The following is a 23,152-nucleotide window of genomic DNA, read 5'->3' on the forward strand; positions in this document are numbered from 1 at the left end:
CTGAGGTGAGTAAGAAAGGAACATTTGATGTTCCTGGCGTTTAAGAATTGTGCAGCAAGCTGTCAGCTTGGCCTGTGGCAGTAGAGTGCAGAGGACCAGATGAGCAGGCTGCAAGAAAATCCATTTCCATGTCTGCAGCAGCAAGAGCAAAGGCGTCACTGGCTATTTCCTAATTTTCCATTTCCTCATTTTCCATTGCAGAGCTTTAAAAGAGCTAAAAGCCCAGTTTTGCAGGGAGAAAGTTGCCCCCACATAGTAGCCAAGGGGGGAAAATCTAATTCAGAGCAATTGGCAGCACAGTTGAATCAGCCTATTTGAATTTAGTCTGAGTGACTTAGAATCCCATTGCTCTTAAGGTCGATGATTTGTGCTTAGTACAGCCGGTTTGAGGGCTGAAGAGAAGGAAGCTTATAAATGAGCCTGTATCTCACCGTCCTCTCTGTCCACAGATCACAGAAGCAAGAGCAGACTCTCCTCTGGCTCCCTCGGCTCCTGCAGAAGAGGCCAACGAGGAGCCAAATGACCACAGGCCTCCAGCAGCGGTCACACCACAGCTGGAACTTTCCCAGACAGTAAGTGCCACTTCTGGAGGGTGCTGTCTTTAGTGCAAGGCAGAGGTGCAAGTTTCTGCCCAGCCTGCTCTCGCTGCTGCTGGCTGAGGGTGCTGAGTGCTGCAGTGCTGCCAGGACCTAGGGTCTCCCCCTAGCCAGTGACAGCTGGGCAATGGGCTTTGATCTGCCACGTTGAGTCACCAATGGGCTGGTGCTCCGCGTGAGCATCTGGCTCAGCGAAGCTCTATGTCTTGGCTTCTGCAGAGCTATAGCCCAAGGGCGCACGGGCTCCTTCTGGAAGTCAAGAGATTTTGTTTGTTTGTTTTCCTACTTGGGACACCTGTGTTTGGCTTCTGGAAAGTTTCTGTAGTTTTCTCGAGTCGTTCATCACTTCTACAGAGTCTTTTGGGCGCTCCAGTTGTGCCCAGCCTTGTCACGTGCAGAGATCGGCACTGGGAAAGGAGGTTGGCAGTGGAAGCAGAGGTGGGCAGGGACACAGAAAGAAGTGGCTGAGCGAATGTGATTTTGAGGCTGAAAGAGGAAAAAGCTGAGCCTGATGGCAGCTCCCTGTCACTTGCTCTGCGTTTGTGTGTGCAGAATCTCAAGGCAGAGCCACAAGCAGAGCTGCCTGAAGCTCAGAGTGACATCAAGGCAGTGAAGAGGAGGAACACAGAAGACATGATGGAGATTCATCCTCAAGAGGAGATGCATCTCCATCAGCAGAGGGGACATCAACAACCTCAGGTGAGTGAGAGAGGTGAAGCTACTCCAATGAGGAAACATCCTCTCTCACTTTATTTTCAGAATGACAAGGAACAGCTGCAAGCAGGGCTGCAGGAAATGGAGGCTAGGGTCAATGCAAAAGAGAAGAGGATGGAGCAAGAAATGAAAACAATGAGAGACATACTCAATGCCCTCCGTCAAAATCTTCAAAAGCAAGTGAGTGAAACAGCAATAACTGCCACAGTCACCAAGCTGGTGCTTTCTGCCCTTCTTGCTTATCCACTGCAGAGCAGCAGGCAAATGGGGTGATGCCTCTGAGGGCCATCCTGCTGTAGTGTCTGTGGCAGCCATTCTAAAGGACATTTCCTGGTATCTTGAATCTCGACTGCTGCCCTGGACAATGGAAGTAGTCCTTTGGCCTTTTGGCCAGCAGTCATCCAAACTGACTCCTGCTGGCCTCTTCTCGCTCTCCTCGTTTCTTGTGGTGTTCTAACAGTGGAACGTGGATCCCAAGATGGAGGATGGAAACAAGCTGTCTGTAGCCCTTGTAAATCTCTTCTTTCCCTTTGCTCACAGCTGATGACTCTTGGCTAACAGGGACAAGCTGTAGCCTCTGACTGCTTTGTTCTCTTTGACTCGAGGTGGAAGTGTTGACATCTGGCCAGGCAGCCTGCAAAGGCCTCCTGCAAATGGCTGAGAAGGAGGAGCCCCAGGATTGGTGTGAGCCACAGGAACTGCCTCCACCAGAAGTGCTGCCAGTTGAGAATGACCTGAACGTGGTGGAGGACAAGAGCACTCCGTGGGGGGAGGTAGAACATTTGAACCGGGAGCTGCAAGTGTGTCTGCAGCCCTTGGAGGGGGAAAAGAGGGAGGAAGTGCAATATGGTCCTTGGGAAGAAGTGGAATATGGTCCATGTGGCAGTCGTCCTTCAGAAAATCCCTGGAAATGGAAGATGAATCTGGCCATGAACTCCAGTAAAACCAGCCTTTGGCTTTGGCCCATCCAGTCAAAGAGAAGTGGACGTGCAAAAAATCCATTTTAAGAGCCCTGCGTGTGGCAGGCTGACAGCATCTTCCTAAGGGCTTGCATTTGGGACGGCATCTCAGGGTCATCTCCGCCAGCCACGTTTCTGAACCAAACTCATTTCTTCTCCCAGATCTACACAGGCTCTTGCAGCAAACCTGCTGCAGCAGGAGCATTGTGTCAAAGAGCCTTTGCTCCCCAAGCCGAGAAGGTGAGCCCGGGCAGTCGGTTCATCTGCAGCGCTGACACAGCTGCTGCTCAGCAACAGCAGATCGAGGAGGACTCCCTGGAGCTACTGAGTACGTCTTGTGTATTTCTTGTCTGAGGGACGGTGTCTTGTGTGCATGTGGCAGCGTAGCTGGACCAAGTGGTCCTCCTCAGTCTGGTATCACAGGGACAGTTAGGATTCTCCATAGGAACTTGTGTAGAAAATCAGTCTCTGCTGGCCATCTGTGCTTCAGAGCTGTCTGTCTGTCTGTCTGTCTGCTTGTTGTTGTTGCTGTTAGCCAGCGGACCACAAAGGGTTCAGAGCCCCACGCAACGGGGCTGCCTTTTTAGGTGTCTCCTGGAAGCTGGGATCTCTGCTTGAAAGTCAGCATCTTGAATTTTGTTTTCCTCAGGGACAGTTGTCAGCACGGAAAATCCCATGACAAAATACATCAAAGTCGAAAATATCGGCAGCGGGTGAGTCCAACCACAAAACCATGGGCCAGGTGTTTTCCTGGTGGAGTATCTATCAGGTCTGAAGTCAGGCCAGCTGCAAACGTGTTCAGACACTGAGGCTAGACTGTCCCATCTCTCAGTACCAGTCAGAATTTGTGAACCTGGCCAGAAGGCGTTATCAAAGACATCTCCACACTGCCAAGGTCTTGCCTGCAGTAGGCAACAGGACCTGGTAGATCTCCTGGTCTCTCAAGTGTGGGACAGCTGTGTGCTAATTTCCTTTGCATTTTTGTATATCTCTAATCAGCTGGCCACACTAACAGAGGGAGAAGAATCTTGCTTGCCTGAAAGAGGAAGCCTAGCCCCTATCATAGCTCTCTTTGCAAGAGTTTGCTGTAGGAAATATTCCATGGTCAGGATTAGAACTGCACAGTTTAGAAACTGAAACCCGAGAAGAAAGAAGAAACTCTCTTTCTGAGCTGAGACAGTAAACCCCAATGCGTCAGGCCCAGTGGCCATGCACTTGAGAGCAAAATGCATCATCTGCCTTCTGACAGTGCCCTTCTGCATCCTGCAGGTTCTAGGCATTTCCAGCAGAGATCTCCAGTCTGGGCTGGCTTTCACTCCAAGGTCTAAATGGTTTCTCCTTTCTTTGCTGCTCTTTTGTTTCTAGGACTTTTGGAGAGGTTTGTAGAGCGCTCGACACTGCCACAGGAGGAGAGGTAAATGTCAACAGCCCCCACAGACTCTGCTGCTCTCGGGGGCTTTTATCTCTGGTGTCAGCTGTGGCTGCAGCTTTGGCTAGAGCTGTGTTGAAAAGACACAAGAAGCACAGACTTGTGACAGCCTGCCAGTTGCATTTGGGACAGTCTTTGTCCTTCTCAGCTGCCAGAAGGAAGGCAAGGAGGGTAGTGGCTCCTTTCACTGAAGGACTCGCTCACTTGCTGAATTGCTGAAACAAAGGTGGTGCCTCCTCGAGCATCTCCCTGCTCTTTGGGGCTACAGCTTGAGTCCTGAGTTCTCATTTCTGACTGTCAGCAAATACATCTGAATGTCACTGGTAGTTCCCTTAGCCACCTGCAGTGCTGCACTTAGGAAGTGCCCTTAGGGAGAGAGCTGCAAGGCATCCCTAAAAGCCCTAAGCCCTGCCCATAGCCCAAGAGGTAGCCACAGAGTAGTAAGGGGCGGATTACTTCTGAATCCCAGAAAGAGCAGCAAAGAGTGTGCTCAGAGGTCTGTGGGTGATAGCTGAGACACCCTTGTTACCAAGTGGACAAGACAAAATATCAGTGACCACGTGTCCTGTGACTGGCCCCCAAAGGAGCAGAGAAATGGGCTGTTGGAATGTCAGTTGCTAATTACTCCTTGGTCTAATCCCAAGGCACTTTGGCACAGCTTAGCTGTGCCATTCCAAAACCATGCGCTGCATGAGCGTTGTGGTCTCCTGCCACCAGCTTGGAAAGTGACTGATTTTCAATGTCATTTTAGGTGGCCATAAAGAAAATCAATCTCCAAGGACTGCGGAAGAAGGAATTAACCTTCTCTGAATTACTGGTCATGAAGATGAATGGGAATCCCAACCTGGTCAACATTTTAGACAGGTGAGTTGTTGTGCTTCTGTCCCATGAATGTTTGGTTACCTCTTGCAGAGACGCAAAGTAAAAACCCACTTTGGTCACTGGCAGAAAATAGAGCTGTTAATTATTGGTTGATTCTTATTGCTCTGTTCATCTGCCATGGATGGGAAGAGAGTGCATCTTGCCTGCATGAGTCGTGCCTGGCATGTGTAGTTTGAAAAGTGTTCAAAGACCTGGATCAATCGTATCTAAGTAAATCAACAGCCTGCAAGTTCAGTGCTGCCATGTTGTTTTGGGGCTTGATTTTTTTTCAAGTATCTTCTTAGGTGCGGATAAACGAAACAAGGATTTGCCTTGGATTGTGTCTCCTCTTTTCCATGGCTTTGCATGGCAGGAAGACTAGGGGCTTTTTTCCCAGAAACATGCAGCTTGACTGGTCTTTTATTTGGCCTGTTCCTAAACTGCATTTTTCACTTGCTGGCATCTCCTTTTTCACAGCTCTGCCTTTCTCCTTGAGACAGACTGCAAACACTGCACAACCTAGAGGCAATGTCATTCCTTTTATTCTCTCCTTGTCACAGAGGGACCTGGAAACAAGAATCAAGCACGAGACCAAGGTAGCCATGCATGTTTATGTCTATGCCCTTGTTTCCTTCTTTCAGCTACCTTGTCAATGAGCAATTCTGGCTGGTTATGGAGTACGTGGATGGAGGCACGCTGAGTGAAATCATCAGCAAGGTCTGCCTTTCTGAAGACGAGATGGCAGCAATCAGTCGTGAGGTCAGGGATCCCATCTGTACTTCTCAGGCCTTGGGCAGGGTGGTCTGGGAAACTGGGCTCAGAACTGGAGTGATTCCATGTGCCAGCCTTTGTTTCAGTATTGCTGGTGTGCTATGGGCAGGCAAGAGCATCTCAAGACAACTGCCTGCCAGGGCCTCTGCACTCACTGGACTCTGATCCTGTACTCTTATCTCCTGCTGTTGTATTCTCGCTCTGTTTCTTGTATTTGTATCTGCCCTTCTCCGCCTTGCCTCTTTAAATGTTTACCTCAAGCCTGTCTGCACTGCATTCCTTGCCTGTAAAAGCCAAGGTGGTGGCAGCAGGATTTGAAACAAAGTGCAAACAAAAGAGAGAGATTCATTTCTCACAGTCCTAAGCTGAAAAGGACAGCAGTGCAGCCAAAATGCTCTCTGCTCATGGAAGGGAACTGCTGTGATACTTCCAAGTCTGTGCTGAGGCCAGCAATAAAACCTTTGTCATGCAGCCTCCCAGCCAAAAGTGATCCAACTTGACAGCAAAGGGAGGGACATTTTCTTTCTTGGCAACCCTCGTTTGACCTCTGCATGAAGAGAGCACATGCACTGCAGCAGCAGTCATTCTGGCTGCTTTGCAGAAGGCAGTCTACAAAGGCAGTTGCTGCTGCTCTTCCAAAGGCTGGCATGCCTCTCCTTAGAAAGGTGCTGCTCTGCTAGTCTTGGAGCAGCAAGCTCTTCCTCTCGCTGGCACTGTGTTCTGCCATGCCGCCCCATTCCCCTGGAGAGGGAATTTTTAGGCTGTTTCCTTTCTTGTGTGATGAAATCACTTCCCTAAGTTTCGCCCTCCTGTTTCTGTTTTCTCTCTCAGTGCCTGCAAGGATTGTATTTTCTTCACTCGAAGCACGTGATCCACCGAGATGTGAAGAGCCACAACATCCTTCTGGGAAGCGACGGCTCTGTCAAGCTGGGTCAGTGTATTCTTAGTCAGGTGCGGCGTTCCAAGCACGCAGAGCGTGGGGCTGCTTTGAGTGACTGCCAGCTCCCCAAAAATGGTGCTGGTGGGAGTGCAGGGGCTCCTGTTGCAAGCTGAAGGCAAAATTGCAACATGCACAGAGGTGTGACAAGGAACCACAAGCAGTCAAGAGTGGCGTGGGTCTGTGTCCCTTCCAGAGGGAGAGAGCTACAATCTAAAGCTTCAGGGGAATAAAGGACACTGCTGTGAGCAGTGTTTAGAAAGCTGGCATTTTTTTGCAGGTGGCCAATACCACACTTCCTGGGCTTAAGCCCCGAGGAAAGGAAGTGTGGACAGTGCTCCAGGAGATTCAAGAGCACATTCTTAGACTGAGAGCGGGGAATTCTTTTCTTTGGGTTCCTAATTTGAGGTGGTTTTCATTGTGTGTTGTTTTCTCCACAGCTGATTTTGGCCTCTTTGCTCAGCTCCTCCCTGAGCAAAGTAGGCAGAGCTCAGTGGCCAGGACACCTGGGTGGATGGCTCCTGAAGTTATGAAAGACCAACCGTATGGCCCCAAAGCAGACATTTGGTCGCTTGGAATCGTGGGCATTCACATGGTGGAAGGAGAAGTTCCTTCCTGGAATGAAACTCCTGTCTCGGTAAGGTGCAAATGCTCACCGATCCCGCTGTCTTTCTCAGCTGTCCCATGTTGTGTGTGCCATTGGACAAAATCCCATTGCCATCTGCTGGCACCACTTGCAGCTCTTTTTAGAAGGTGGCCTCCTAAAAGTGTCCCCTGCAGCACATCAGCATCTGCTGTAGCTTTGGTTGCATCAGAAGGGAAGTGGAAGGTCAAGCAGTTCAGAAACCTGCCATTTTGCCCTCCAGCCATGCCTGACATTTGCTTTTTGAACCATGTTGGAGCTCTGTCTCTGAAGGAAAGGAATTTTACTGTGGAATGGTTAGATATGTTCTTAGTACCCTTGGAAAGGGAGGTTTAATCTTCGCAGTTTCAATTTTATAGACAAAGTAAGAAAAGAGGAAAAAGCCAAGGAAAACCCCAGAGAAAAAGAAAAAGGAAAAATAGCAAAAGCAAGTGAAAAAGGGAAAGAAAAAAAAAAGAAAAGCCAAAAGAATAGAGAAAAAGAAAAGCCAAAAGAAAGATCAAAAGAGAAAAGAAACAATCACCAAGTAAATCCCAAAGCAGTCGTGCTTCCTTTTTCCTTTTTTGACCACAGCACAACAATTTTTCTCCATGCTGTAGCATCTTTCCCAAATCCTGTGAGTTATCCAGATTTTCAGCTTTTCAAGACATCTGTCTGGGTGGCCTCTCTAAATTCAGGATGTGTTGCTCCCCAACTGCAGTTAGAATTGTATGCCGGACCCTGAGCTGTTTCTGGGTACTTTAAAAAGTTGATGGGCTTGCAGTCAGGTGCCCGTGGCTGGGATCCAAGGGGTGCGGTTGACGCCGCTGCTGTTCCTTTACCGTGGGAGCAGGGACAGCCCTGGGTTGCACAGTTGTAATGACAGGGAGCACTGCAGCTCCCCACCATGCCCAGTGGCTGAGCTCAGCTGCAGAGGGACACGATCAAAGCCCCTTTGATCTCACCTCTGGCGGTGTGAGAAAAGGAAAGCAAGCTGCCATAAGTATTTGCACTCAAGGGGAGTTTGTTTGCTGGTTTAGGTTTGGAAATTTTTCTCTGGATTGAAGAAGATAATAACAAAGTCTCTTTGGTCACCATCTATTTCAGTGCCAGCAGCACAGAGCTGTTGGTATTGTGATGGGCATTTTTACAGAGACCAGCTCAGAAGCCTCCTGGTGTCATGCGCAGAGCCTGCCGAAACTTGCCGTTCTCTGCCCGGCACTTTCTGCGCTGGGCACACCATGAGTGCATTGACTCGAGTATCCAAATGAGCATTGGCTTATCATAGGGATGGCACTTCTCCTTCCTCTGATTTGACCATGAGAAGGTTTCCTTTTGCCACATAAAGAAGCTGAAACTTGCAGACTGCGGACAGACAGAGCTGTAGGTGTCTCCTCTGTGCCCAAAGAGGCATTTTCATGGCAAAAGATTGGTGCAGGCATCTTTTTGTGTCTGTGTTGAATAGGAGATTCCAAATGTTTGTTTCCTTCCCCGAGGAACGCCTGGTGGATTTCCTTTCATTTCTTCCAATTCCCATTGTTTTCTGGAACAGGACAAAAGGCCTGATGAGTTTTGTTTTATGGCAGCTGTGCGGAAGGGACCAACAAGCAGTGCAGAGGTGCCTTTCATGTAATAATCCTTGGAAATAGTAGGGTTAGTTAGACTAGCAAAGTGCCTCTTCTAAAAAGCCTGTCAGGCTGCTGTGAATCCTCAGAGAAGGAAACATGCTTTTGCTGATGGAGTTCCCACTAACTACGTCAGTCAATGAAATAGCTGCCAAAGCAAGATCTGCTGGATGTTGGAAATCTGTGGCTGCATGGGCATTGGGGTTTTTGTTGGTACAGGAAAGTCAGCTCTGCCTCTCGGCCAGGGCACAAACTGTCGCTGCAGAGTGGAGCTTAAACAATGGGATCTGGGAGGGCAGTTGCAGTTCCAGGGAAAGAAGCAGGTGGAGCCGGGTGTTTCCATTTTCTCCAGCCTCAACTGCTGATAGCCACTGGAGGGAGACCAAGGCTGTGGCAGCCCAACCTGTTCTTGCCGCGCACACGTCACTTCCTGAGCTGCTGCCTGCAGACAGACGAGGCACGGCGCTGGTCTGCCAAGGAGCTGCTGCAGGTAAAATGCCAAGGGGCCGCAGGGGAAACAGTGTCCCAGGGACGGGCTCCTCCTGCACTGAAGTGCAAGGCATCAGATGAGCTCCCCTCCTCCTCACTTCCACACTTGGTGCTTTCAAATGAGAACGCTGAGGAATCCTAGAGTGGCCTGGGCTGGCAGGGACCTGTAAAGTTCATCTGGTCCAAGTGGCCTGCAATGAGCAGGGACATCTTTGAAGAGATCGGGTTGCTCAGAGGCCTGTCCCATCTGACCTTGAATGGTTCCAGGGACAATGCACCTACCAGCTCTCAGGGCAACCTGTGCCAGTGCTGCACCATGCTTTGAGTAAACAGGTTTGTTGTTAGACCTGCTCTGACTCCATCCCCATTTTGTTTAAAAGTATTAGCCCACTTGCTATTGGAAGTGGACCTATGTAAAAAAGTCTTCTATTTTCCCTCAGAAGCCACTTTGAAGTTTTAGAAGGTGGCAATAATGTCTCCCTGGGGTCCATTCTTCTTTCTTCAGGCTGTATAAGTCCAGGTCTCTCAGCCTGTCTTCAGAGGACAGGTGCTCTGTCCTCTGACTGTTTCTGTTGCCCTGTTTTGTAATTTGGTGGGGTGCTCAGTTCTATCAAATGGCAAAAGAGTTGAAGCAGAGCAATGTGGAGAACAGAGGCATGAAATAGTGGTGGAGGAAGCATGGGAAACCAGTCCCAGCCAAGCAGTCAGGCATTTGGCCGTGGGCAGAAGGGGCTGTGGAGGGCTCACTGGGAGCCTCTGAGGGGTTCTGGTTTGTACCCCCCCTCCACTCTTGGATGTTTCTGCCACGCAGACAGGGACAGCTGAGGGTGACTGGTCCCAGCCCCATCTGCTGCCTGGCACAGTCAAGCCGATGGCAACTGCCCCAGGGTTTACTGCCAGCTTGTGTGGCAGAGAGGGAAGTGCAGGATCCAGTGCCGCTCGGCTGTCCCTGCTGGGAAGGAAGGTGCCAGCCAGCACAGGAGGGGCAGGGCATGGAAAGGTAGGCACTGTTCCGTGTCCCTGTGGAAATCAGCACAGTGCCTGTCTTTCAAAGAGAGGGACCTATGTGAGTCATAGAGGTATCCTGGAAAGAGGAAACCCCAGGGAAATTTCTAGAGCAGCGGCAGGGCAAAAGTCCCATCAAGATGAAGACACCAGAATAAACAGATGAGTGGGATTCTGGGCCAGGTTTGCCTATGATGCCAAGGTCCTCATACGAAGCTGTAGGTGCAGATTGTCCCACTGGTCGTGTTTCTGGCTCTTTCTAGAAACCAGAGGGACCCTGATTGAGCCTGTGAAGCACTAAGCTTGGAAAGTCATGGTTCATTGATTTTTGGTTTGTGTTTTTTATTTTCTTTCCTGTGGACAGCATCCGTTTGTAAGATCAGGAAATTCAGCATTCACCCTGACACCGCTGATCATGGCAGTGAAGAAGATAAAGAAGAAGGAGTAGACATGAATGTGACATTCATGTAATGACTGGTTATCTCAATAACCACCTTAGAGAAGGCTTGTAGAGTAGGATTATAGGTTTGATATTCTATATTATCTATATAGAATAGGGTTATGAGGAAATAAAATTGCTGAAACGTAAGCTCATCTGGAAGATTCCGTTCTTTCTCACCCTGTCAATAAGTGCAGCTTTTCTGTCTGAGTGTTCCGTTGTCTGTTGAAGGTGCAGAGTGACATTGACAGCTTCTTAGGTGTGCCTTGAAAGTGGGGAAGGCTCCGCTTCAGTCATCCTCTCCAGACCACAGTGCCTTTGGAATACGGCCCACTGACCGTATTTTGCACACCTGTGGTACTTCAATTTGAGGCAGAAAGGACAGTGGCATTGGCAGGCAAAACCAAAGGAGGAGTGGGGCAGCCAAAAGATCCTGTGCACATGCAGGTCTTCAGCTGTGACTCAAGAGCGTTTGGGTTCGTGCCATTTGGATTTGTATCCCGAAGTGCAATCTCTTTGGCTGCAGAAGAGTCTTGCTCAAGTGAGAAATCAGCAAGATCAGTGAGAATGCTCTGAGAGGTTTCCTCTGGTGCAGAGCTGTCAGCGTCTGTGAGGTGAGAGCGGACGCAGTCTCGCCCAGGGCAGAGGCCCCTGGCAGAGCCCGGAGCAGCCTGAGCCTGGGCAGAGGCAGGCTGCAAGGAGGCCCTTGTAGCCTGGGAGCAGGCGAATGCTCCGCTCTCAGAGCCCGGCTGGCAGCCGGCCGCTCCCGAGGGGAAGCGTAGCCCAGCTGGGCACAGCACAGACGGGTGGCATCGGCCGTCTGCAGTCTGCACAGGAGCAGAGAAAGGCAAACGGCAGCCGAGGGCTGCAGGCCTGGCTGAGGATTCCCACTCTTGTGCCGGCTGCCCTGGAACTCCTGGCAAAGGGGAGCAGTGTGTGCAGCACTCCGGGCACAGGGGAGGGAGCCGGGCTGCTCCGCAGGCTCCAGCACAGAGTAGTGTCCTCCAGGCACGGCGCTTCTGCCGAGGGAACCGAGGTTGACGGGCGGCAGGGACAGCTTGCCCCAAGGGCCAAACACACACACCCACTGCAATGGAATGCTGCTTTTTATTGCCTTTCCCAGCCCAGGGTGAACCATGTGCCCTTTCCCTTTGGCTGGGTACTGGGGAACTTTTATTCTCTCCTGACTGCCTACCTTTCTGTCCCCTCCCCTCTTCTACTACTTCCCTTTTGGTCTGGGCTTCAAGCTGGCCCCTCTCCCAGCTCCCAGCAAAAGCCAACAAATTAACTAGAACAAATCCAAGCCATAAATAACAGTACCTAGAACCAACAATTTTCATTCATTTTTGTAATCATCTTCCGGCTGCAGCAAAATATTACCCTGTATCTCACAGAGGGAATCGGGGATGAGCCTGTGGCTTGCGCTTGAGCAGGGAACTGATTTGGATGGGAGCAGAAGGCTTTCAGTAGGTGACTGGTGTTTTCTTGATTAATTTCTGAAGGAAAGACACAACGTGGCTTCAGTCAGCAAACACCTTTTCAAGGTGCAGTGACAAAATGCTTGGGAGCAATTCCCAGAGAAGGAAGGTGCTGAGAAAATCTTGAACTGAAAGAAATCATGAATTCCCTTAGCATTAACAGAGAGAGTTGAGCTGTCTATTTCCTCCAGTGCACTGATTAATGTGTGCAAGTGGCTACCTTAGCCTTGAGAATGGAGTGGTCCTCCTAAGAAGGTAGCGGGAATGCATTCAAGGGGAAGCAAGTGGTTCTAGGAGGCTCTTGAGCATCAGAGGAGAATTTGAGGAATGGGATGTTCCCCGAATGACCACCAGAGATCCTTAAGAGAGCCCTACTCTCTCGTTCTTCACTTCTGAGACGTGATTTAAATTTGCCCAATAATTTGAGGGAATATTTAGCCTGTGAGTTTCTGCAAAGTAATGAGTAGGTCTTATTTCCATGGTTACAAATCAGTAGGTGAGATTTCTGAGTGAGCACATGTTAGAGAAGTGATTCCCCGCACAGGCAGCACTGAAATAAAGTCATGCCTCCTTTCTCACACTGAGCTGGCACCGGGGACCGGGCCCTGCTTGGGAACTTCCATTTTAGTCCCTTCTATTGAAAGGTGAGAATGAAACTTCTTCCAGCCGTTTCCCTCTGGTTTCCATTCTTGGGGGCCAAAGCTCTGTGCTGCAGGTGGCCCGGGTGTGTGCAGAGCAATGCAGCCTCCACAAAGCCCTTGGTTTCCCCACAAGCCATCATGATTTCTTGCCAGGTGTGCCCAGCTGTGGCAGGAGAAAGAGCCCGCAGCGCAGTGGGCGCCGTGCCCTGCCCAGCCGGGGCACTCTGGCACAGAGCAGCAGCAGTGCCAGCACCTTTCAAACCACTCCTGCCTTGGCTTCGCCTGGGACACAGAAGCCTCTGGAAAGCAGCACCACATGTCGCGTTCCCGGCTTGGAGCAGCTGCTGCTGGTGGGGGGCAGACCTGGCCCCTTGTATCGCTTCCAAGTGGGAATCCAGGTGGAGACAGAGACATACATACAGAGAAAGCCCGGGCTTGTCCAAGAAGTGGGCAAATGTATGGGGGAATGTGTTAGGAATCATTTCAACTGTTGTGCCAACACTGCCTGCTCTCCTTTTCTCTCTTCACATTTCCTCTTCTTTTCCATCTCACATTTCCCCCCCTTCCCACTCACAATTCTCACAGTTTTCCTGTCGTGTTTCCCTCCCAACTTTTTCTCATTTCCCCCACCCTGTTCAGCTCACTTTCCTCCTGCTTTATCTCTCATCTTTTCCCACCTTCCCACTCTTGCCTGGTTTTTTCTTCCCTCATGCTTCTCACCGTTTTTCCCTCACTTACCCTGCCCTTTTCTCCCCTCACGTTTCTCTTCTTTTCTCCGTCATATTTCTCAGTATTTTCTCTTCTCGTTTCTCACTTTCACCCTCCGGTTTCTCGCCCTTTTCCTCTCACATTTCTCACACTTTTCCCCTCACGTTTAGCATTCTTTCCCCGTCACGTTCCTTTTACTTCTCCTCTTGCATTTTGTGCCCTTTATTCACTCCTGTTTTCTGCCACTTTTCCCATCAAACTTCCCACCTTTCTTTCCCCTCATGTTTTCTGCCTTTTTCTGCCCTCTGGTTTCTCACTCTTTTCCCCGCAGGATTCTCACCATGTTCCCCTCACGTTTTCTGCCCCTTTCTCTCTCTTTGCCAGTCAAGTTTCTCACTCTTTTCCCCCCACATTTCCTTCCATGTTTTCCCCCGAGAGTTCTCACGCTTTTCCCCTCATGTTTTTAGAATTTTCCCATTGTATTTCCTGCCTTTTCCTCCTCTCACCTTCCTCTCCTGTTTTCGCTCACATTTTTCACCATTTCCCACTCAGGTTTCCTTCCCTTTTCTTCCCTCACACTTCCCTCCTTTTTTCATTCACATTTCTCACACTTGTCACCTCACGTTTGCTGCCTTTTTTTCCCCTCACATTTCTTAAGCCACTGCTTCCTGTCAGTGACTGTTCCTCTTCAGAAGCTGAGGGGCTTCTCTTCTTTCCTCCTGTCATCCCCTACTCCAAATAATGGGCGCCAGAGCAGCGCTCCAAGAAGCCCCTGCCTGTGCGTCTGCTGAACAGAATGTCGCTGCTCAGCTTGAAGAATCCCATTAAGAACAACCTCAGCTGCACTGCACTTCCTGCTGCAGTTTTGATTAGTGTTTCAATTCTATAGGGTCTTCACAGTGTTCTAAATAAAGAGGTACCCCGAGGGATACACATGGCAGGTGAGCAGCCACTGCACCATCCGCCCCAAGCGGATCCCATCTCCGTTTTCATCACCTCACAGTCACTGTGACTCCTGCCTGGACGAAACCACTTGTGATGCTTCTTGATGCTAAACCAAGTCCATCTGCACAGGAAATGCTTTTGGCCCTCTCCTGGAAAAAAAAGAAAAGTTTTTTATTTGAAAACATTCAAACCCCGGAGTTTCTTCCTCTGTTCACCTATTTGAATTGCCTCGACATCCAAATACTGCCAGCCGCCGTTCCAAACTGGCTGGTCTGTGTTGGTGTGCGCAGAGCAGAGGTGCCACGCCGTCTCCGTTTCCCGGGTGTCTGTTAATGTCCGTTTCAGCAGACGGCTGAGGGCTCGGCCTGCCCCAGCCGCCATCTTGTGCGTGGCTGCCTCTGCTCTCTGGCCTCCATCTTGGGCGTGGCTGCTCCAGCCCCGGCCGCCATGTTGTTCTTGGCTGCCTCAGCCCTGGCTGCCATCTTGTGCATCCACCTAGTCCAACTCTGAAACAAACGTGTCGCTGTTTTGCCAGCAGTCAGCACCAGAGACGCCAACACCAGCGTAAGGAGTAAGCGGCTTTTACTGGAGTGCAAAGCAGCAAAGGAGTACCAGAGGATAAGCTAAGCAATGCACCTGATTATTACAGCAGAAGACTGCCCGTAGGGATTAAGAAAGGTACATCGACAGTTACCCATATGCTTTGCCATCCTCCTGACACACTCGTCAGCTGGCGAGCCCCTGTCACACCAAAGGATTGGAAATGCACTCCCCGTAGCCAGGGATTCCTATGCAGCTGGCCCACCCACAGGCCAGGCCGCAGACTTTGCTGTTAGAGACCCCAGATTTTATTCTGTTGAATAAACAAGCTACCAAAACTTTTAGTGCAGGAACATCTGATTTCGTCCTTCTCTTGGCCCGGGCTCAGAGAGGAACCAAGGCAGTTTGCTTTGACCATATATCTTCAAACAAGACCACACAGATCTGATTCTGTGGCCTTGTCTGGCTTCTAAGTGCGGAAAGGTAAATACCTGTTGCACTACCAACCGGATTCATCTATCATCCCGGTAACGGTCCTGCCTGTTTTGTTTATGAGCCAATATAAATACAATGTTTGGTTGGAAGGGTCGTCCGGAGGTTAGCTTTGGCTTAGGGCCTGTTGTTGAGTTTTTAGTACTTCACCAGAATTGTCTTTTTACAGGCAGTGGTGCTGTCCCCTCGGCTGCAATGGCATCTTCAGCTGGTCCCACAGGGATTGCCAACACTCTGGTTGTGCTGCACTCCTTGTGAGCGGAGTCGTCAGTCTCTTGGGTGAGCAGATTCTCTGTCACGGAGTCCAAAATTCTGCTCTGGGATGCACCAAGGTAACAAGAGGAAAGCGCTTCTGCAGTTCTGACATGGAAATTGTCCTGCTGCGTGGGCTTTGCTGTGAGTCTGAAACACAGCAGCTCTCTGGCCTTTCGGTGCTGCTGGCTGAGCTAGCTGCTGCCTACTCAAGGCTCAGGTAGGCACCTGAGCTGCCTCGCCGCACTGCAAAATCCATCTCAGTGCTCATGGCACGCCCAGATGCCTCATCTCAGTGGAAGTCCCACCGGCAGTGTCAGAGCAGCGGCTCCTCGGCATTGGTGCTGCCTGTGCTCTCTGCCCTGGCCCTGGCCCTGGCCGTGGCAGTGCTGGCCCTACTGCCATGCATGCACAGGGAATGGGAACTGCTGCCTGACGTTTTTCAGCTGCGCCACTGCTGCTGCTCAAGACACCTCAATGAATGGATTAGTGGGGTTGTGGGCCATATGAGCCTGTGATAGCAAGGTCCTGGACATGAAGGCAGAGGTGCAGAGTGTCCTGCCAGTCCTATTTCAGCGTATTTCTGGGAACCAGGGAATCCCTCTTGATCCTATGAGGCACTGAGTTTGCAAAGTAATGGTTCCATTGTTGCTGTTGTTGTTGCTGCTGCTGTTGTTGTTCTTGTTGTTTTCCCTTTGTGCTGCATCCCTATTTGATGCCAGCCGAGCCTCTCTCCAGATGGGCATCTCTGATCATTGCAGTGAAGCAATGCAGGCAGTTCAGGAGGTGGTGACGACCATTTCAGGATGACTCTCTCCAGTTCAAGACCTGAGTGGGAGTCAGAATAAAAACTCTATCAAACCTCAACTCCATTGGAAGATTCCCTTCCTTGTCACCCTGTGAATAAGGTCTACATGACCTTTCTGAATTGTCCATTGTCTTTTCAAGATGGAAAATCCTGTTGATGGTGATTTTGGTTCAGTTAGGAATTGCGGAATGGTCTCCTTCTAATGCCAACACGATTTCTGCTTTTCTATTTCCTTCATATATATTCCTACCTCTGTCGACTACTGTTGTATAGTTATATAGTTCCTAGGTAACTTCAGTACTTTTCCTCCTCTGATAGGCAGAAAGACAAAACACATTCCAAAGTCTCCTATCTGATCTTGCCTCCTCTAGGAGCAAAGGTTGAAACAGCAGTACTGATAGGCAGTACAGCTAGTAGCAAGAAAGAGGGGCTCCAGAGGAGGTGGGAACAAAGCAGGGATATTTCCTCATTTCTTGTGCTGCTAATTGAGAATTCTTGTCAATTATGCTAATGTTCCACACTTGTAAAACCACATTTGCCCTATGTGGGGCGGGTGTTTTTCCATACCTGCCCCTGGAGGCCTCCAGTTAAAGGCCAGATTTGATATTACCTGCTATAGTAATGTGGCAAAAGTGGGTTGTTTTATTTTTCAGTCATTAGGGCACCACTTCCTCCACACTGCGGTGCCTTTGGAATATGGCCCATCCGCCCTTGTTTGCACAGCTCTGGTCCTTCTACATGAGGCAGAAAACACATTTCCAGCCAAAAGCCCACAAGGAGTGGGGCAGCCAGAGCATTCTGTGCAGTTACAGGCCTGCAGCTGTGACTCGAGAGGGTTTTGGTTGCTGCCTGCTGTGGCAGGTGCGTCTCCTCTGTGACTGCCTCTGCTCCTGGCTGCCCATGGATAGCAGGTACAGGGTTCTGCAAGGAGAATGGAACAGGTTGGTGATGTCTGCTGGCAAGAGAGTGCAGTGGAAAAGATTGGGGAAATGTTTGACCATAACAAACTGTGAATTCCTTAAGCTTTACCAGACAGTTCTTAGTCCTGTATTCCCTCTTAGCAGTGCAAGTGGTTATCTGAGGTGGGAGAATAAAGAGAGTGGGCCTGCTGAAAAGATAGCTTCAATGTATTTAAGGGGAAGAAATTTGTTTTCAGAGGCTCTTGGCCATCAAAGGAGAATTTGAGGCATGAGATCTTTCCCAAATGACCACCAGAGACTTTTAAAGCGACCTCTATTCTGATGCAATTAATTTTGTGGAAGTGATTTAAATATATGAAACTATGTGCAGGGGGTTGGGGTGATGCCTCTGAGGGCCATCCTGCTGTAGTGTCTGTGGCAGCCATTCTGAAGGACATTTCCTGGTATCTTGAATCTCAACTGCTGCCTTGGACAATGGAAGTAGTCCTTTGGCCTTTTGGCCAGCAGTCATCCAAACTGACTCCTGCTGGCCTCTTCTTGCTCTCCTTGTTTCTTGTGGTGTTCTAACAGTGGAACGTGGTGCCCAAGATGGAGGATGGAAACAAGCTGTCTGTAGCCCTTGTAAATCTCTTCTTTCCCTTTGCTCACAGCTGATGACTCTTGGCTAAGAGGGACAAGCTGTAGTCTCTGACTGCTTTGTTCTCTTTGACTCGAGGTGGAAGTGTTGTCATCTGGCCAGGCAGCCTGCAAAGGCCTCCTGCAAATGAGTGACAAGGAGGAGCCCTAGGATCGGCGTGAGCCGCAGGAACTGCCTCCACCAGAAGTGCTGCCGGTTGAGAATGACCTGAACGTGTTGGAGGACAAGAGCACTCCGTGGGGGGAGGTAGAACATTTGAACCGGGAGCTGCAAGTGTGTCTGCAGCCCTTGGAGGGGGGAAAGAGCCCTTGGGATGAAGTGGAATGGTCCTTGTGGCAGTCGTCCTTCAGAAGATCTCTGAAAATGGAAGATGAATCTGGCCATGAACTCCAGTAAAACCAGTCTTTGACTTTGAGCCATCCAGTCAAAGGGAAGTGGACGTGCAAAAAATCCATTTTAAGAGCCCTGCGTGTGGCAGGCTGACAGCATCTTCCTAAGGGCTTGCATTTGGAACGGCATCTCAGGGTCATCTCTGCCAGCCACCTTTCTGAACCAAACTCATTTCTTCTCCCAGATCTACACAGGCTCTTGCACCAAACCTGCTGCAGCAGGAGCATTGTGTCAAGGAGCCTTTGCTCCCCAAGCCGAGAAGGTGAGCCCGGGCAGTCGGTTCATCTGCAGCGCTGACACAGCTGCTGCTCAGCAACAGCAGATCGAGGAGGACTCCCTGGAGCTACTGAGTACGTCTTGTGTATTTCTTGTCTGAGGGACGGTGTCTTGTGTGCACGTGGCAGCGTAGCTGGACCAAATGTTCCTCCTCAGTCTGATATCACAGGGACATTTAGGATTCCCCATAGGAACCTGTGTAGAAAATCAGTCTCTGCTGGCCATTTTTGCTTCAGATCTGTCTGTCTTGTTCTTTGGTTGTTGTTACCCAGCTCACCACAAAGGGTTCAGAGCCCCAGCAATGGGGCTGCCTTTTTAGGTGTCTCCTGGAAGCTGGGATCTCTGCTTGAAAGTCAGCATCTTGAGTTTTGTTTTCCTCAGTGACAATTGTGAGCATGGAAAATCCTATGACAGAATAAATCAAAGTCAAAAATATCAGCAGTGGATGAGTCCAACCACAAAACCATGGGCCAGGTGTTTTCCTGGTAGAATATCTATCAAGTCTGAAGTCAGGCAAGCTGCAAAAATGTTCAGACACTGAGGATAGATTGTCCCATCTCTCAGAATCAGTCAGAGTTTGTAAGCATGACCAGAAGACATTGTCAAATTGTCAAATTGTCACACTGCCAAGGCCTTGCCTGGAGCAAGGAATATGACCTGGTTGATCTCCTGGTCTCTCAAGCATGGGACAGCTCTGTGTTAATTTCCTTTGCATTTTTGTATATCTATAATCAGCTGGCCACAATACCAGAGGGAGAAGGATCTTGCTTGCCTGAAAGAGAAACCTACCCTCTGCCATAGCCTTCTTTCCAAGAGTTTGCTGAAGGAAATCCTCCATGGTCAGGATTAGAACTGCATAAGTTAGAGACTGAAACCTGAGAAGAAAGAAGAAACCCTCTTTCTGAGCTGAGGCAGTAATCCTCAATGCTTCAGGCCCAGTGGCCATGCACTTGAGAGCAAAATGCATCATCTGCCTTCTGACAGAGCCCTTCTGCATCCTGCAGGTTCTAGGCATTTCCAGCAGAGATCTCCAGTCTGGGCTGGCTTTCACTCCAAGGTCTAAACGGTTTCTCCTTTCTTTGCTGCTCTTTTTTTTCTAGGACTTTTGGAGAGGTTTGTAGAGCACTCAACACTGCCACAGGAGGAGAGGTAAATGTCAACAGCCCCCACAGACTCTGCTGCTCTCGGGGGCTTTCCTCTCTGTGTCAGCTGTGGCTGCAGCTTTGGCTAGAGCTGTGTTGAAAAGACACAAGAAGCACAGACTTGTGGCAGCCTGCCAATTGCATTTGGGACAGTCTTTGTCCTTCTCAGCTGCCAGAAGGAAGGCAAGGAGGGGAGTGGCTCCTTTCACTGAAGGACTTGCTCACTTGCTGAATTGCTGAAACAACGGTTGTGCCTCCTCGAGCATCTCCCTGCTCTTTGGGGCTTCAGCTTGAGTTCTGAATTTTCATTTCTGGCTGCCAGCAAATACATCTGAATGATACTTGTGGGAGCTCGGTACCTCTGAACAACAGAACCAATTAGATTTCTGCAGAAGCCATTTCATATTTACATTACACTATGTTTATAGATTGTAAGACCACTGTTCACACCTTCATGCCTTTCTTGATCGGTTCGTCTGCTTTGTTTGCTCAGCACACGTCCCTTAGGCAATTTGATTGGCTATAATTCCGAGCCTTCATGGCCTCTATCTCATTCTTCTTGTCCTGGTATTCAATTTCCCAGGCTCCTCTTCTTTTTAGAACAGTTTGTGTCTCTGTGGCCTTGATATATTCCCAAAGAGCTGATACTTGTAACTAATATCTCTAGGTGGTAGTTCGGCTGGAGCACTTTGTATTCCAAGTTGTGCGGATCCATTGCTGCAGATCCATTGCTACAGTTACTGGTAGCTCCTCAGCCACCTGCTGTGCTGATGGCTCTCCCTTCTGCTGGAGAAGAGGCCAAAGAGGAGCAAAATGAGCAAAGTTACCACAACCCTACAGCTGTGGTGACAGCAGAGTCAGATTTTCCTGAGATAGTAAATGCCAGTTCTGGAGGGTGCTGTCTTTAGTGCAAGGCAGAGGTGCAAGTTTCTGCCCAGCCAGCACTTGCTGCTGCTGGCTAAGGATGCTGAGTGCTGCAGTCCTGCCGGGACCTAGCATTTGCCCCAGCCAGTGACAGCTGGGCAATGGGCTTTGATCTGCCATGTTGAGGCACCAAAGGGCTGGTGCTCCATGTGAGCATCTGGCTCAGTGAAGCTCTGTGTCATGTCTTCTGCAGCGCAACAGCCCAAGGGTGCAGGGGCTCCTTCTGGAGGTCACAAGGTTTTGTTTGCTTGTTTTCCCATTTGGGACCTGTGTTTGACTTGTGGAAGTGTTCTGCAGTTTTCTCGAGTCGTTCTTCACTTCTACAGAGTCTTCTGGCTTTTGATAAGCTGCAAGGAGGTGATTGTGTTGTCCATGAAGCTGTGGGGCCACTTTTGTCCCGTGTGACAAAAGAAAGCAACCATATGGCTCTGAATCCTTCTCGTAAGGCAAAAGGCAGAAGCAGCAAGTCTCTGTTGCTCCATTTTGTGGTGAAGTCTTACAGCATTGAAAAGTGCATTGGAGCCTGGAGCGGGGATGAAGCTGCAGGTCCTTGCCTGTTGTCTTGTGTTGCTAAGAACAGGAAGGACACGTTGAAATTCTGTAGGCTGTATTTTATAGCAAACGTGCACCTGTGTGCCAGGAGAGGTGGGTGGGACAAAAGGAGGCAGGGGTGCGGGTCAAGAGCAGCAGAATGTGAGCCCAGCGTGCCAGGAAGGCCAAGGGCATCCTGGCCTGTGTCAGCAATAGGGGAAGAGCAGGAGCAGGGCAGTGACCGTCCCCCTGTGCTGGGCAGCGCTGCGGGCACAGCTGGAGTGCTGTGCCAGTTCTGGGCCCCTACTCTGTTCCAGGTAGCCACTCCAAAGCATCAGTACCTTAACTGGAAACACAGAACTGTCACAGAATCATTACGTATCAGGAAAAGTTCCATTTTGGCAGCACGGTCTCTGAGACGATATTCCTGTCTTGAACTGGGATGAAATTTTGTCTTACATGACAGAATGAAGTATTTCATTAGTTCATCACCCACTATTTTGCAAATACGATTAATAGCTTATGTCTAACATGGTTAAGTGGAATTATTTGTCGAGAGGCTACTCCCCTTTTAATTGTTAATTGCATTTCTTCACGAGTTGGGAACAATGTGTGGGCAATTCTGAGATGAATTAGACAGGAGTGAATTGAAACAATGGTGAATTCAGAAGACAGATATTGACTTTGCTGACATCAGTCTGAAATATGCAATTACCCCATGACCTTGCTAAATAAATAAGTTAGAGCTCTTATCCGGTGGCATCAATAGAAAAACTCAGTACTTTCAGTGTACTGAGTCAGAACTGGGGTTTTTTCTGCTTTTCAACTAGAGAATCCTAGTTGACTTTTTTCTGCAATGGATTACTTAATTATTTTTCTGCCACTTGTGTATGCTAATGCTTAGCTGATCACTTTAGACTTCCACGGGCTACTGACTTTTTAATCCACCTCAGAAAGTTAAATTTCCTATGAGGAAGAGGAGCAACACTGGCAATATTTTGCTTAGATGATTAGAAACTATATAGGGAAATCACAGAGGTCGTTCAGCACAGAAAAGAAAATCAAAGATTTGCCAATATTGCTTTGCAAAAACAACGTCCACGGAACAATTAAGAATTTTGTGATGAGTATTTCTCTAGCCGGTGCATCACCAAGGAGGCCACTGGAAAATTCTGTCTTTCGTATTATTTAGCACATTCTGAAAGTGGACAGGTTTGTGGACAAAAAGAGGTGCTAGAAGACTTCAGGAGTAGTAATAAATATTAATTATTATTAATTATTACTTCAGGAGTAGTATTAATGGGCCTGTTTAGCTTCAGCAGAGCAATACATCTTGGCCTTGACATTGCTTCTTCACAGGTTCTCACAGTTTTGGCATCTAGGCAGAAGCATTTCTCTGAAGCAGTGCTTGTGCCCATTGTCCTCTTACAGAATGAAATTGTTTCGGCCTTCAGTTTCAGCTGTGAGCCCGACATTGTGTCAGAGGTCATCACAGGTCTTTGGGGGAAGAAAGCAGGTCTTACCTGCTGGTCTTGTGATTGCATCATTTTTAGTGATGCACCAGGTAGCTGGACTCTGAGGGCTGATGGAGAGTTTTGAAGCAAACTGGAAGTAAGATAGATATGGTCTTTCAGTTATTAAAGAGAGTTTCTAAAAAAGGTGAAAAGCAACTTTTTACATGGGAAAATAGTGATAGAATAAGGAGGGAATGGTTTTGAAATAATAGAGGGGAGTTTTAGGCAGAAATTTGTTTCTGTGAGGAGGGTGGGACATTGGCACAGGGAATTTATACATCTGGAAATGTTTAAATTCAGGTTGGAAGGGGCTTAGAGCATCCTGGTCTAGTGGAAGGTGACCCTGCCCATGACAGAGGGGTTGGATAGAGGTGATGATTATAGTTCCTTTCAGTCCACACTATTCTGTGTTTCAGTGATTGCATGATGATTCCATAATTCTATGAGGTGTGACAATGAAGATGGCTCACAAACCTTCCTGTCCCCAAAAACGAACCTCAAATAAAT

General features: G+C 49.1%; 1 protein-coding gene across 1 annotated transcript in view; it reads left to right on the forward strand.

The window, feature by feature from the left end:
• Nucleotides 1-10,456, forward strand: part of LOC136303890 (serine/threonine-protein kinase PAK 3-like) — a 302,023-nt gene extending 291,567 nt beyond the window's left edge. Inside the window, exons 6-11 of the mRNA XM_066207590.1 lie at nucleotides 4,450-4,562; nucleotides 5,201-5,318; nucleotides 6,162-6,261; nucleotides 6,708-6,904; nucleotides 8,867-9,004; nucleotides 10,373-10,456. Coding sequence (XP_066063687.1) covers nucleotides 4,450-4,562; nucleotides 5,201-5,318; nucleotides 6,162-6,261; nucleotides 6,708-6,904; nucleotides 8,867-9,004; nucleotides 10,373-10,456 — 750 coding nt within the window. The remainder of the gene's footprint in view (nucleotides 1-4,449; nucleotides 4,563-5,200; nucleotides 5,319-6,161; nucleotides 6,262-6,707; nucleotides 6,905-8,866; nucleotides 9,005-10,372) is intronic.
• The last annotated feature ends 12,696 nt before the right edge of the window (nucleotides 10,457-23,152 follow it).

This window comes from Chamaea fasciata, unplaced genomic scaffold, assembly GCF_029207755.1.
Source record: "Chamaea fasciata isolate MVZ Bird 193981 ecotype frontalis unplaced genomic scaffold, bChaFas1.0.hap1 SCAF_42, whole genome shotgun sequence".
Classification (NCBI taxonomy): domain Eukaryota; kingdom Metazoa; phylum Chordata; class Aves; order Passeriformes; family Sylviidae; genus Chamaea; species Chamaea fasciata.